General features: G+C 33.5%; 1 protein-coding gene across 5 annotated transcripts in view; it reads left to right on the top strand.

Moving 5' to 3' along the window:
• LOC101888651 (UNC93-like protein MFSD11) overlaps nt 1-13,616 on the top strand; it is a 46,101-nt gene extending 32,485 nt beyond the window's left edge. For 4 of the 5 annotated variants that reach the window (XM_059127006.1, XM_005183049.4, XM_005183048.4 and 1 more), the window contains exons 3-6: nt 2,969-3,138; nt 3,383-3,840; nt 3,899-4,332; nt 4,768-7,544. In XM_059127006.1, the coding sequence (XP_058982989.1) occupies nt 2,969-3,138; nt 3,383-3,840; nt 3,899-4,332; nt 4,768-4,962 (1,257 nt within the window). In that variant the 3' untranslated portion in view covers nt 4,963-7,544. Of the gene's footprint in view, nt 1-2,968; nt 3,139-3,382; nt 3,841-3,898; nt 4,333-4,767; nt 7,545-11,154; nt 11,325-11,568; nt 12,027-12,084; nt 12,519-12,884 lie in introns of those variants that run through there. The other variant, XM_005183047.4, reaches the window with a different exon arrangement.
• The last annotated feature ends 3,042 nt before the right edge of the window (nt 13,617-16,658 follow it).

Here is a 16,658-nt window from a genome sequence, read left to right as displayed (position 1 = left end):
CATCAGCAGAAATGGTTCGAAAAGTAAAGAAGCGACTTAATTAAGGCCCGCGTCGTAGTGACCGGAAAATTACTCGTGGGCTGAACATATTACAATATTCATTCGGCAAATATTGAAAAATGAGCTCGGGGTAAAGCCATTGAAATTCAAAACAGTGGAAGATCTTACACCGCAACAGAAAGAAAATAGACTCAAAAGAGCTAAAGAGTTGCTTCGCTTGGCCGAAAGTGGTGAACTGCCGAATTTGATTTTCTCCGATGAGAAAACATTCGTTGTCATGCAGTTTGCAAACAAACAAAATGATTGTTTTTACTTGCCAAAGAGGTCAGCTGAAAATGTGCACCTTCGGTTGGCCACCAGAACTCAAGCGTCCGCCATGGTGATGGTGTGGGCTTCCATAACAGCCGATGGTCGCACTCCGTTTGTATTAATCGACCGTGGCATCAGAATAAATGCCGAATATTATCGCGAAAATATTCTTGAGGGTGTATTAAAGTCTTGGGCACGCAAGCAGTTTGGCCGCAGACCTTGGACATTCCGACAGAATTCAGCACCATCGCACTCAGCACGCGCCACCCAAGAATGGTTACGAAATGATGTTCCTCGCTTTATTTCCAGCTCACAATGGCCACCAAAATCTCCTGATACCAATCCGTTGGACTATTGTGTCTGGAGTATTTTGGAAAGCAAAGTTGGCACTAAAAAATACCAAAGTGTCGATCATCTCAAGCAGGCGCTTCGCCGGGAATGGGCCAAAATACCGCAGAGCAACATTCGGGCTGAATGTGACGGTTTCATTGGCCGTTTGAAGGCCATAATTAGTGCCAAAGAAAAAAATGGTTGTTATTTCACGATACCGAACACCATTGACTGTTTGCGCCTGAATTATTCCTGCAGCCCAAAAAACACACAAAACGAGATAGACCCATAGTTCCTTTTGATGATGTGCATAGAATCACATTCTGAGTCGATCGAATTTTATCGAGATCGGTTTAGATTTGGATATAGCTCCCATATATAATTTCGTCCGATTTACCATATATTGTGCACCAAACGTCTAATATTTGCCCAAAATGGATGGATGGCACATACGACCGAATTGAGTCTAGAAGCTAGTATGCGAAATTTGGTGAAGATCAGTTCAGATATAGCTCCCATATATATTCATCCGATTTGTTGTATTTGTTACCCACAGCCGTAATATGCACTACGTAACAACGATATTCAGGGAAATATATCAAATAAAGCTCAGAAATATCTTTGCCAAATTTTATCGAGATCGCTTCAGATTTGGATATAGCTCCCATATATATCTTTATCTGTGTCCGAAGTTAAAAGATACAAATGCTTTGGTATATTTAGCCCTTTGAACTTTAAATTATAATTATAATCATAGCGTGTATGATTGAATTCTCACATAAAAACATTTAATTGTTATATGGAGCTCTACCAAATTAGCAAAGTGGTGTAGGGTATCATAAAGTCGGCCCCGCCCGACTTTAGGACTTTCTTTACTGGTTTTTATTCGATTCTATTAATTTGAAGTTCGAATTACATATATTTATTGTAATTCAAATTAGTCTATACTAAATGTCAATTCAAATTAGTTTTTGGAGTAACCAATTCATGTGGAAATATTAGAATTAATAATTAAAAAATTCGACTGACAATTGAAGTTTTTCGAATTTCAAATGAAATAATTCAAATTACAAATGAAATTCTCGAATTAGAATTAAAATATTTCGAAATACAAATAAAATCTTCGATTTACAAATAGAAAGTTGTGAACTATAACTAAAATGTTTCGAATTACATCTGGAAAAGGTGTTCATATCGCTTTTCTAATACTGAAGCGATCAATTTAATTATTGGTTCGTTTGTCATGCAACGTCTCATTGCAGCTTGCTACATTTTATCTGATTAAGCGTTGCAGCGTGTTACAGCTGTCCATCAATCAATGAATGAGTGAATGAATGAATGCATTGATTCATTGATGGCTAAGTCTTCAAATAAATGCCTGTATAGCTTTCACTTATTCCACTTTCATACATTCAAACAATCAAACAGACATACATATCTTGGCAATCATTTAATTGACAGTTTTTCACAACTATTGTCGTCAGAGATATGACATTTTGTAAACATAATTATTAAAAACTCTTAATATCCATTTTCTCGTGCCCATTTATTTGAGTTGGTTTTCGCCCATTTCAAAATTGGACAAATTTGGAGACATCATTCATTATTTCAAATATAATTAGGGGATAAATGTTAAGCCGCAATTTGGCGCACGTAAGAAAAGATAAAATTCGGCAAAGCGATCATGTGATAACCTACCTATAAATGTATTTTCAAATGGGGCAGCGACGTTCATATGTATCTTCTAAAGGAAAAAAATCTTGCTGTGGTTTAAATTTATGTCTTTCATTTCAACCGAAAAACAATATCAACAAAAGCAAAATAATTCCGCATACGCAAAACATGCCAGTGTCATTAACTCCAATAGGAATTTGTTTTTAACAAATTCATCAAAAAATTAAGCTGAACAAATCACCCCAGTTTTAGCAACGAAATATGAACAAAGCAACACAACGCCAACAAAAATAAAATATAACAGTTTAAACATTTTCATTTGTATAACAATTACCTAATCTATTGTAATTTTATTTCAATCTTTATGTAAAAGTCCCGGGAGCAAGGGCGTCCATTAACACACAAGATTTTTACATTTTATTGTCTTTTTATTAAATGAAGCATGATGCTGTATAACTTTTCTCAACATTAGGATAATACATTATAGTCTTAAGGATTCCTTTATATTGTTTTTAATTGTCATCTTATTAATAAAAAAAGACTCAATAAAATATAACTAACTAACTTATTTTATTTCAATGCTTGTGTATCTCATCAGCCTAAAAATATGCCACGATTTATAACAATTTATTGTTTTATCTTTATTTCATTACAGAAAACCCTATTAGTTAGCATTCACGATGACGATCCCAGCTTCAATGGAGACGGTTATACCAGTTTGGCTGTTATTTATGCCACATTTGCTCTCTTCAATTGGCTTGCCCCATCCTTTATTGCATTTACTGGACCACGTACCGCCATGGTAGTGGGAGCTTGTACTTATACGTAAGTTTTGAAGACTCATAGTAGTCTTAAAGGCTAATATAGCAGATGGTTTGATAGGTTGGATGATATAGATTGAGTGGAATTCGTATGTGTGCAAACAGCCGATAAATTGAATTGTCTTACCGACCCTGTTCAAAGCATTTGTTCAATATCCCATTTACTCCGACAAAAATACATTTAAATAGACAAAACACAATGACCTTTAAATCATCTATGTTAATCCCGTACTTTTCATTTATTTCAGATTCTTTGTGGTCACCTTTCTGTTTCCTAGCACATGGCTGTTATATGTGGCCAGTGCCCTCTTGGGTGTGGGTGCTGCCATCACATGGACCGGCCAGGGAAGTTTCTTGGCTCGATGCAGTGACTCGGGCAACATATCCAGGAATTCTGGCATTTTTTGGGCTTTGCTACAGTGCAGTATGTTCTTTGGCAATCTCTTTGTGTACTACGAATTTCAAAATAAGGATCAAATTGACTATCAGACCCGTTCGCTGGTTATTGGTGTTCTAACTGGAGTGGCTGTGTTGGGTGTAATCTTCTTGGCAACATTGCGTTATGTGCCGGACAATTCAACCGTGGATACGGAATTACGTCAACCCCAGACGCCATGGGATAGTGCTCGAGTGGCTTTCCGTTCGGCAGGACAATTGTTTATGACCCGAGATATGTTGCTGCTCAGTATGGCTTTCTTGTATACCGGTAAGGAGAAATGCAATTTGAATATGGATACATTTGTTTAATCTCAATTTCTTCCTAGGTTTCGAGCTTTCCTTCTTCAGTGGCGTCTATGGCCCCTCGATTGGTTTTACAATGAAAATCTCCGATACTCCCAAAGAAATCATGGGCTTGGCTGGCATTTGCATTGGTGTTGGCGAAGTCTTTGGAGGCAGTCTCTTTGGCATTTTGGCTTCGAAGACAACACGTTTTGGCCGTGATCCCATTGTCATTGCTGGCTATTTAATCCATATGGTGGCCTTCATTTTAATCTTCTTCAACTTGCCCGATAATGCCCCCTTCAATGATACCGATAGTATTTCGTTCTTCAATCCTCCTCGTACATGGATCGCCTTATTGTGCGCCTTCCTATTAGGTTTGGGAGATGCCTGCTTCAATACTCAGATCTATTCGATGTTGGGTGGGGTGTTCGTAAAGAACTCGGTTGGAGCATTTGCTTTGTTTAAATTTACACAGGTGAGTTAGGAAGATCTGATAGAAGAAGACTAATACCTCTTCTCTTGGAATATAAGTAGACTGTCTTCTATAAGTTCAGTAGTTATGCCCATAGGAGAGCAGATCACCAATTGGCCTCTTATAAGAAAACCATCAGGTCTTCTATGAGAAGATCAAATGGTCTTCGATGAGAAGACAAAATGGTCTTCTACGAGTTGCCCAACTTGTCTTCTATTCTATAAGGAGGCCAACTGGTCTTCTATGATAAGACCAACTGATCTTCTATGATAAGATTAACTGATCTTCTATGATAAGATCAACTGATCTTCTATGATAAGATCAACTGATCTTCTATGATAAGACCAACTGGTCTTCTATGAGAAGACAAACCTTCTATGATGATCTTAAATTTTTCTCTCAATACAAAATTTGACTACCATTTCTTGTGTCTTTCAGTCTGTTGCTGCTGCCATTAGTTTCTTTTATTCCTCGCATTTGGGATTAAGAGCCCAGCTGGGCATCCTCGTTGTATTCGGCACCATTGGAGCCGCATGTTTCTGTATTGTGGAATGGTCTGCTAAACGAAGAGCCCGTGAAGAATCGAGAGATGTTTCCGAAATCTCAGCATCGATATCATCTTTGGATAAATAAGAGTACGAGATGATTATGAGGATGGCAAATTTACCACTGAAGCAGTAAAATCATTCCAATCGTTTTTCTTTTTCTATTTTCCACAAATGAAATTTCATTTTCATAATTTTCCATAATTTGTTGTGTGCAATAAGTGAAATGTGCGTGTATTATTATTTTCAGTTTTTTTTACACTGTATTAAAATATTAGAAAAAATATTTGTGTTTTAGGAGAAATGAATTGCAAAGCTAGTTGTAAGAAGGAAAGAAATTAAAAAAAACTGAAATTGTTATTGTTAGAATTTTATATACCTAATATTACTTAGATGTTTAAGCTAATAGAAATGTTCCTCTTTGGTCAGAACATTTTCTGTACTATGTTCTTTTTTAATTATTATCATTTTTTTTTTGGTTTTGTAAGTAACGAGTTGAAAGATTATAAAGTATTTAGTATTTCTTTTTTAATTATTTGTCGCCACAGTCTTCCGAGACAATAATTAAATGTAATGTCAATAAACTGAATTATAAGAAAAATAAAAACAAACTACACAAATCAATTGTAATCAAAATGAAAAACAAAGAAACTCACAAAATTAAAAGGATGATCACTTGAAGATAGCTATTTGTAAAGCAACCTACATATATAAGTAAGTTTTTAAGAATTGGAAATAGTTAAAAAAAATAAAATGACAACACTGACCCATATCTATCAAAAAGCTTGGAAATGTTTTCAGAATATTGAGATTTTTATTATATATTTCGAAATGCTAACTAAAGGTGAGAATACCTAAAAAGTTTTTTTGATTGGCTTAAGGCATGGGCTGGTTTCTTGGGATTAGAACAAAGGAGCGTAGGGCCAAACTCGAACTAAGTCAACCTAAAACTCATTTATTCCTCTACGAAGAAGCCAAGCGATGACTTAAGCCAGTCAAAAGCGTTTTATGTATTCTCACCTTAAGGCAACCTAAATTCATTCTGAAAGTACTATAACAACGAATCAACTGCTAAAGAAACATTATTTTGTTAAACCTATTTATACTTCTGCTGCAAATTTTTGGTTTTCACAACTCTAACGGTTATTGTGGTCTGAGATTATAAGTCCCGATATTTGGTATTTTCGTCGATTTTCAACACAAACTAATGAAAATATACCTATTCATGTATTCACTTCCATATAAAACCTTAAAACATGCATATTTATTTATTTTCATCTGTTCTATAAAGTCTTGGAATAAACACCTAGTGTTTTATCTTTAATTCTTTATGCACCATTTTCCAGCTATGAAAATGGAATATTGAATCCTTATGAACTATATTATTTACGAATTGTTACCTCATTTTCAAAATATGGAAAGTTTAATAAATTTAATTTTTAAAAAAAATGTCTGTAGTTACCTTCCTATTTTTACCATTTTTTTTTTCTTATGTTAAAGTGACTTAATAGTCTTTAAAAATCTCAATATTTTTAAAACATTAAAAGTAAAAATGCAGATATCGGTCTTTATTACATACGTACATAAATTTTATACATATTTATTCATTGTATACAATATTGTTATTAACTAAAATCCTTCACTTTTATTTGGATAAGAGAAAAATAATGAAGAATATATTAAGTCTGTGATCCGTTCACTCCATAAGTTGAAGATCCCAAACCTCTCCGAAAACAAAAGTAATTATGAAATCATTGCTCAAAATACATACATATATTTAAATAACTAATTACTCTAAAACTACCATTCAGTGAGACCGATTTTTATGACTTGTTTTATATCCGATTGGAAGAATCTATATTCTCCTAAGTTAATAGATCACTATCTGAAGTTCTTTCGTAGTTTGAGGACGATCTACAGGTTTCCCAAAGATTGACACAGTTCGTATATAGTTATATGAAAAAAAAACTTATAAAAAAATCTTCAATTAAAGGAAAAAGACCAGACCACCAACAAAAATCCGTGACTTTGAAACCCAAAATTTTGATATAAACAAGTAAAAAAAATATATTTAATACCCTCCACCGTAGGGTAAAGGAAACATTTTTATATAAAAGTATCTAAAGTCATGCGGGTTTCACTTTAAACTTCGTATACCTGTAAGACCGTTTTTTCATAATGCAGTTAAATTTATCAAAAAATCATACATTGAGTAAAGCTGTTATATGGGGCCATACCAAAACGGGAATCTCTAGAGGCAATACTTCAAGGATTGTTATCTATCAAAATTTTTAAAATACCAAATTTGAAACAATTATGTGTTTAAATGTGACTAGGATTATTAAAATACCGAATATCGGTGGGTATAATTATATGTGCGCTTTAGGAAAACATGGAACTAAATATTCCATGTTTTACCACCGGGCTAGAACCCATTATGAACTGCAAATACCAATTTTGATCAAAATACAGAATATCGGGATGTACCGTTATATGGGGCTATACAACAACGTGGACCTATACATACATTGTTTCGCTACCGGAGCTAGAACCCATTATGACCCACAAATAACATTTTTAAGACAAATCTGTGGAAAAATGTTTCTAAAATCATCAAAATACTGAATATAGGGAGGTACCGCTATATGGGGGCTATACCAAAACGGAAAGGGCTAAGGGCTAGCCCTTAGCGACTACTTTGATTTCGTCGCTAACTTACCGACAAATTTTGTTAATTACCGAAAATGAGTTAGACAATTCCTTGAAAATGTCTCAGTATCATAGAAACTATATGTTCTACTCTTCTTCTTTAAGAATTAATAAATGCAACTAAAATGAAGTGCAAACAAATTTTATGGTTAATGCGTGGTATTAGCCCTTATTCTCTCGGTACGAGGGCGTTTATTGCGAGTCGGCATATTAAGTATAAATATTACAATGTAAGGGTTTTTGGATTTTTTTAAGAAAATGTTGGTTTGTATAGGCTTTTATTTGGTCGTTACAGTTTTCGATGTAGCATACTACGACTATATATGCAAAGTGGTGTAGGGTATCATAAAGTCGGCCCATCCCGACTTTGGCCTTTCTTACTGGGTTTAAACTAAATTTGCTACAATGTATATCAGCTGTCGCAAATATTAGTGATGACAGATTCAAATTATCGATAAACAGTCGGCCCTGTTACAAAATACCAAATTGGTGTAGACATTGAAAACAAGTGATGCCATTCCAACGATGTCGGCGCCGCCAAATAGAATAAGGGCGATTATGTTATAAGAAATAAATTAAAACAGTGTTAGCTTGTTTGTTCGGGATACCATAGTATTTTGTTGTTACAAAATGGTCAGGCTTTATCCCTTACTAATTAATTAAAAAATAAATAAAATTAATAAATTAATGAAAGCCGATCACGATCATGCACTGAGCGGATTGCAACAACAATTTCGTTCCCCAAACTTTGAACATGTCAATGAAAACTTTAGCTAAAGAACTTAGCAAAGAACTTTGTGGGTCAGAACTTAATCTTGTGATTTATTCGTTCGTTGATTCGCACTTTATTTGGGATTGTATTACATTCGAATAAATCTACCTCTTTATTACATCCTCTATTTTCCACTTTCGTAATCCCTTAAAAATGTTGAAAAAATCATGAAAAACAATTTGAATTTAAACACTTTAAGTGAAGGGTTTTTTTTTTGTAAAAACACAAGAGTTGTCGGCCTAGCCGAACTTTATTGTTAACTAAATTTATTATGCGAGTATACACGTCAATATTTTTTTAGCGTAATCATTATTACTGGCATTATTATAAAATATTTGTCAACATTGTTCTTTTGTATCGATTCGAATTGATATTTTAATACAATATTTACAAAAATTTATATATATATATACATACCCATTATTATATATACAAACATAAATATATAAACTTCACATGTACGAAGTAAAAAAAAGAATAACATAGTTGTAGCAAATTAGTTTACTCTTTTTGATATATTATTTATAGAATTACTTATTATTTTTATTTTTTTATTATTCAAAAATATAATATTGTTTTTTGTATTGTACTTGTGTAAAAAAAACTTGTCAATGTACTAATAAATGTACTCTATTATATATCAATTGTATTTTCAGACAATTTTGTTTAGTTTTACCACATCTTTGTTAATTTATAGAAAGCCTTCGATCTGGGCCATATCTGGACCGATATCGAAATATAACTGTTTCTACACGATGTTGTACACGATAGGTAGTATGTTGTCGAAAACAAAGTATGTAGTGATTTTTGCGCGGAAAAAGGTAACCAAAAAAAAAAAGCAAGAAGTTGATGAAAATGTAAGTATTATTCTATTTTGGTAAAATACATTTAAGAAAATATTACATTTATTGCGGATCAAAGAAAGAAATGCGCAAGTAAAAAAGCTGTAAGTTCGGCCGGGCCGAACACCGTTTGTAACGAAATTGGCAATTCTCAAAAACAATAAAATCCGTTAAAAATTCTGTTAAAATCTTAAAAATACCAAATAAATCTGTTATATTAGGGTCTATACGATGACATGGTAACTTTTGTCATAAGCCATTACAATACTCAAATGCGAAACTTAAAAAAATACAGTGAATAATTAGCTAAAATCATCAAAATACTGTATATCGGGAGGAACCGTTATATGGGGCCTATACGAAGATGTGGACCTGCACAGACAACCTTCTCTCATAGGCTGTAGTATCCATTACGAACTTCAAATACCAAATTTGAAACAATTCCGGTGAATAATATCGCTAAAATCAACACAGTAACGAATATTGGGAGGTACCGTTATATGGATGCTATACGAAGACGTGGACCTACATTGCCCATTTTCAATACAAAAAGTCCTTCAGACATAAAATATATTTACAAATAGAAAGTTGTGAACTATAACTAAAATGTTTCGAATTACATCTGGAAAAGGTGTTCATATCGCTTTTCTAATACTGAAGCGATCAATTTAATTATTGAATTTATTAGAAATGAAATTTTCGAATTAGAATTAAAATGTTTCGAAATACAAATAAAATCTTCGATTTACAAATAGAAAGTTGTGAACTATAACTAAAATGTTTCGAATTACATCTGAAAAAGGTGTTCATATCGCTTTTCTAATACTGAAGCGATCAATTTAATTATTGATTCATTTTATTTTCTTTATTCGTTTGTCATGCAACGTCTCATTGCAGCTTGCTACATTTTATCTGATTAAGCGTTGCAGCGTGTTACAGCTGTCCATCAATCAATGAATGAGTGAATGAATGAATGCATTGATTCATTGATGGCTAAGTCTTGAAATAAATGCCTGTATAGCTTTCACTTATTCCACTTGCATACATACAGACAGTCAAACAGACATACATATCTTGGCAATCATTTAATTGACAGTTTTTCACAACTATTGTCGTCAGAGATATGACATTTTGTAAACATAATTATTAAAAACTCATAATATCCATTTTCTCGTGTCCATTTATTTGAGTTGGTTTTCGCGCATTTCAAAATTGGACAAATTTGGAGACATCATTCATTATTTCAAATATAATTAGGGGATAAATGTTAAGCCGCAATTTGGCGCACGTAAGAAAAGATAAAATTCGGCAAAACGATCATGTGATAACCTACCTATAAATGTATTTTCAAATGAGCGACGTTCATATGTATCTTCTAAAGGAAAAAAATCTTGATGTGGGTTAAATTTATGTCTTTCATTTCAACCGAAAAACAATACCAACAAAAGCAAAATAATTCCGCATACGCAAAACATGCCAGTGTCATTAACTCCAATAGGAATTTGTTTTTAACAAATTCATCAAAAAATTAAGCTGAACAAATCGCCCTAGTTTTAGCAACGAAATATGAACAAAGCTACATAACGCCAACAAAAATAAAATATAACAGTTTAAACATTTTCATTTGTATAACAATTACCAAATCTATTGTAATTTTATTTCAATCTTTATGTAAAAGTCCCGGGAGCAAGGGCGTCCATTAACACACAAGATTTTTACATTTTATTGTCTTTTTATTAAATGAAGCATGATGCTGTATAACTTTTCTCAACATTAGGATAATACATTATAGTCTTAAGGATTCCCTTATATTGTTATTAATTGTCATCTTATTGATAAAAAAAAGACTCAATAAAATATAACTAACTTATTTTATTTCAATGCTTGTGTATCTCATCAGCCTAAAAATATGCCACGATTTATAACAATTTATTGTTTTATCTTTATTTCATTACAGAAAACCCTATTGGTTAGCATTCACGATGACGATCCCAGCTTCAATGGAGACGGTTATACCAGTTTGGCTGTTATTTATGCCACATTTGCTCTCTTCAATTGGCTTGCCCCATCCTTTATTGCATTTACTGGACCACGTACCGCTATGGTAGTGGGAGCTTGTACTTATACGTAAGTTTTGAAGACTCATAGTAGTCTTAAAGGCTAATATAGCAGATGGTTTGATAGGTTGGATGATATAGATTGAGTGGAATTCGTATGTGTGCAAACAGCCGATAAATTGAATTGTCTTACCGACTCTGTTCAAAGCATTTGTTCAATATCCCATTTACTCCGACAAAAATACATTTAAATAGACAAAGCACTATGACCTTTAAATCATCTATGTTAATCCCGTACTTTTCCTTTATTTCAGATTCTTTGTGGTCACCTTTCTGTTTCCTAGCACATGGCTGTTATATGTGGCCAGTGCCCTCTTGGGTGTGGGTGCTGCCATCACATGGACCGGCCAGGGAAGTTTCTTGGCTCGATGCAGTGACTCGGGCAACATATCCAGGAATTCTGGCATTTTTTGGGCTTTGCTACAGTGCAGTATGTTCTTTGGCAATCTCTTTGTGTACTACGAATTTCAAAATAAGGATCAAATTGACTATCAGACCCGTTCGCTGGTTATTGGTGTTCTAACTGGAGTGGCTGTGTTGGGTGTAATCTTCTTGGCAACATTGCGTTATGTGCCGGACAATTCAACCGTGGATACGGAATTACGTCAACCCCAGACGCCATGGGATAGTGCTCGAGTGGCTTTCCGTTCGGCAGGACAATTGTTTATGACCCGAGATATGTTGCTGCTCAGTATGGCTTTCTTGTATACCGGTAAGGAGAAATGCAATTTGAATATGGATACATTTGTTTAATCTCAATTTCTTCCTAGGTTTCGAGCTTTCCTTCTTCAGTGGCGTCTATGGCCCCTCGATTGGTTTTACAATGAAAATCTCCGATACTCCCAAAGAAATCATGGGCTTGGCTGGCATTTGCATTGGTGTTGGCGAAGTCTTTGGAGGCAGTCTCTTTGGCATTTTGGCTTCGAAGACAACACGTTTTGGTCGTGATCCCATTGTCATTGCTGGCTATTTAATCCATATTGTGGCCTTCATTTTAATCTTCTTCAACTTGCCCGATAATGCCCCCTTCAATGATACCGATAGTATTTCGTTCTTCAATCCTCCTCGTACATGGATCGCCTTATTGTGCGCCTTCCTATTAGGTTTGGGAGATGCCTGCTTCAATACTCAGATCTATTCGATGTTGGGTGGGGTGTTCGTAAAGAACTCGGTTGGAGCATTTGCTTTGTTTAAATTTACACAGGTGAGTTAGGAAGATCTGATAGAAGAAGACTAATACCTCTTCTCTTGGAATATAAGTAGACTGTCTTCTATAAGTTCAGTAGTTATGCCCATAGGAGAGCAGATCACCAATTGGCCTCTTATAAGAAAACCATCAGGTCTTCTATGAGAAGATCAAATGGTCTTCAATGAGAAGACAAAATGGTCTTCTACGAGTTGCCCAACTTGTCTTCTATTCTATAAGGAGGCCAACTGGTCTTCTATGATAAGACCTACTGATCTTCTATGATAAGATCACCTGGTCTTCTATGAGAAGACCAACCTTCTATGATGATCTTAAATTTTTCTCTCAATACAAAATTTAACCTCCGTTTCTTGTGTCTTTTAGTCTGTTGCTGCTGCCATTAGTTTCTTCTATTCCTCGCATTTGGGATTAAGAGCCCAGCTGGGCATCCTCGTTGTATTCGGCACCATTGGAGCCGCATGTTTCTGTATTGTGGAATGGTCTGCTAAACGAAGAGCCCGTGAAGAATCGAGAGATGTTTCCGAAATCTCAGCATCGATATCATCTTTGGATAAATAAGAGTACGAGATGATTATGAGGATGGCAAATTTACCACTGAAGCAGTAAAATCATTCCAATCGTTTTTCTTTTTCTATTTTCCACAAATGAAATTTCATTTTCATAATTTTCCATAATTTGTTGTGTGCAATAAGTGAAATGTGCGTGTATTATTATTTTCAGTTTTTTTTACACTGTATTAAAATATTAGAAAAAATATTTGTGTTTTAGGAGAAATGAATTGCAAAGCTAGTTGTAAGAAGGAAAGAAATTAAAAAAAACTGAAATTGTTATTGTTAGAATTTTATATACCTAATATTACTTAGATGTTTAAGCTAATAGAAATGTTCCTCTTTGGTCAGAACATTTTCTGTACTATGTTCTTTTTTAATTATTATCATTTTTTTTTTTGGTTTTGTAAGTAACGAGTTGAAAGATTATAAAGTATTTAGTATTTCTTTTTTAATTATTTGTCGCCACAGTCTTCCGAGACAATAATTAAATGTAATGTCAATAAACTGAATTATAAGAAAAATAAAAACAAACTACACAAATCAATTGTAATCAAAATGAAAAACAAAGAAACTCACAAAATTAAAAGGATGATCAGTTGGAGATAGCTATTTGTAAAGCAACCTACATATATAAGTAAGTAAGAAATAGTTTAAAAAAAAATAAATAAAATAACACTGACCCATATCTATCAAAAAGCTTGGAAATGTTTTCAGAATATTGAGATTTTTATTGTATATATATATATATTATATTTTTTGACTGGCTTAAGACATGGGCTGGTTTCTTGGGATTAGAACAAAGGAGCGTAGGGCCAAACTCGAACTAAGTCAACCTAAAACTCATTTATTCCTCTACGAAGAAGCCAACCGATGACTTAAGCCAGTCAAAAGCGTTTTATGTATTCTCACCTTAAGGCAACCTAAATTCACTCTGAAAGTACTATAACAACGAATCAACTGCTAAAAAAACATTATTTTGTTAAACCTATTTATACTTCTGCTGCAAATTTTTGGTTTTCACAACTCTAACGGTTATTGTGGTCTGAGATTATAAGTCCCGATATTTGGTATTTTCGTCGATTTTCAACACAAACTGATGAAATATACCTATTCATGTATTCACTTCCATATAAAGCCTTAAAACATACATATTTATTTATTTTCATCTGTTCTATAAAGTCTTGAAATAAACACCTAGTGTTTTATCTTTAATTCTTTATGCACCATTTTCCAGCTATGGAAATGGAATATTGAATCCTTATGAACTATGTTATTTACGAATTGTTACCTCATTTCCAAAATATGGAAAGTTTAATAAATTTAATTTTTTTAAAAATAATGTCTGTCCTATTGTCCTATTTTTATTATTTTTTTCTTTCTTATGTTAAAGTGACTTAATAGTCTTTAAAAATCTCAATATTTTGAAAACATTAAAAGTAAAAATGCAGATATCGGTCTTTATTACATACGTACATAAATTTTATACATATTAATTCATTGTATACAATATTGTTATTAACTAAAATCCTTCACTTTATTTGGATAAGAGAAAAATAATGATGAATATATAAAGTCTGTGATCCGTTCACTCCATAAGTTGAAGATCCCAAACCTTTCCCAAAACAAAAGTAATTATGAAATCATTGCTCAAAATGCATACATATATTTAAATAACTAATTACTCTAAAACTACCATTCAGTGAGACCGATTTTTATGACTTGTTTTATATCCGATTGGAAGAATCTGTATTCTCCTAAGTTAATAGATCACTATCTGAAGTTCTTTCGTAGTTTGAGGACGATCTACAGGTTTCCCAAAGATTGACACAGTTCGTCTATAGTTTTATGAAAAAAAAAACTTATAAAAAATCTTCAATTAAAGGAAAAAGGCCAGACCACCAACAAAATCCGTGACTTTGAAACCCAAAATTTCGATATAAACAAGTAAAAAAATATTTAAGACCCTCCACCTTAGGATAAAGGAAACATTTTTATATAAAAGTATCTGAATTCAAGCGTAACTTTAAACTTCGTATACCTGTAAGACCGTTTTTTTCATAATGCAGTTAAATTTATCAAAAAATCATAATTTGAGTAAAGCTGTTATATGGGGCCATACCAAAACGGGAATCTCTAGAGTCAATACTTCAAAGATTGTTATCTATCAAATTTTTTAAAATACCAAATTTGAAACAAATCTGTTTTTAAATGTGACTAGAATTATCAAAATACCGAATATCGGTGGGTATAGTTATATGTGCGCTTTAGGAAAACGTGGAACTAAATATTCCATGTTTTGCCACCGGGCTAGAACCCATTATGAACTGCAAATACCAATTTTGATCAAAATACCGAATATCGGGATGTACCGTTATATGGGGCTATACAACAACGTGGACCTATACATACATAGTTTCGCCACCGGAGCTAGAACCCATTATGACACAAATACCATTTTTTAGACAAATCTGTGGAAAAATGTTTCTAAAATCATCAAAATACCGAATATAGGGAGGTACCGCTATATGGGGGCTATACCAAAACGGAATGGCAAAAAACGGAATGAAAAGAAGTTAAAGTTGGTAACTATCGGTAGCCCTTAGCGACTACTTTGATTTCGTTGCTGAAAATATCTCAGTATCATAGAAACTATATGTTCTACTCTTCTTCTTTAAGAATTAATAAATACAACTAAAATGAAGTGTAAAACATTTTATGGTTAATGCGTGGTATTCGCCCTTATTCTCTCGGTACGAGGGCGTTTATTGCGAGTCGGCATATCAAGTATAATATTACAATGTAAGGGTTTTTGGAATTTTTTAAGAAAATATTGGTTTGTATAGGCTTTTATTTTGTCGTTACAGTTTTCGATGTCGACTTGCACTTGTTTAGTGATTTTTTTTGTACAAAATATAACAAAAATTAAAAATCCCAAAATAAAATAACAAATTGTTAGTCAATGTAACATATTTTACTGTGATAGTTCCAAGTTCAAATCATTTCCAACACTTCAAAGATGTTAGATTTCTGCCTCATAAGTCATTTTTAATCCCTCAGTCAAATGGCTACAGAGGGTATACAAATTTAATACGGCCAAAACGTGCATAATCGAAACTACGGGTTTGGACCCCACGTCACTTTGGGCTAAATATGTTTGGGGGTCTGTTTGGCTGGTACATCGTAATATTATTATCAAACTTAGATCGAGTTCGGAGATGGGTAATATCACATTTTCTGATACCTCCCCACAAAAACCCAAATTTAAATGGAAAATAATTTGTCATTTAGAACAAGAAAAGATCATCCAATTTTATGCAAATCCCAATATTTGTATAAGTGCTACATCAGGTGCGAAAACGGACAATATCAGCGCACTCCATCATGTACCTCCCCCACAAAGGGTAAAAATGTTAAATAATTATAACTCTCATATTGAGCACCCGATTCTCTTTAAATTTCACACATCTCAATATTTCTACTGACACAGCACCTGGAGTGAAGACATCGTATATAGGACAACTCCACCTGGCACCTCCCGCACAAAGGGTTAAAATTTGGAATAATAGTAAAAAATGCGATTTTCTTC

This window comes from Musca domestica, unplaced genomic scaffold (assembly GCF_030504385.1).
Source record: "Musca domestica strain aabys unplaced genomic scaffold, Musca_domestica.polishedcontigs.V.1.1 42, whole genome shotgun sequence".
NCBI classification, from domain to species: domain Eukaryota; kingdom Metazoa; phylum Arthropoda; class Insecta; order Diptera; family Muscidae; genus Musca; species Musca domestica.
The sequence above is the reverse complement of the archived record's forward strand: the minus strand, read 5'-3'. Positions and strand labels throughout refer to the sequence as shown.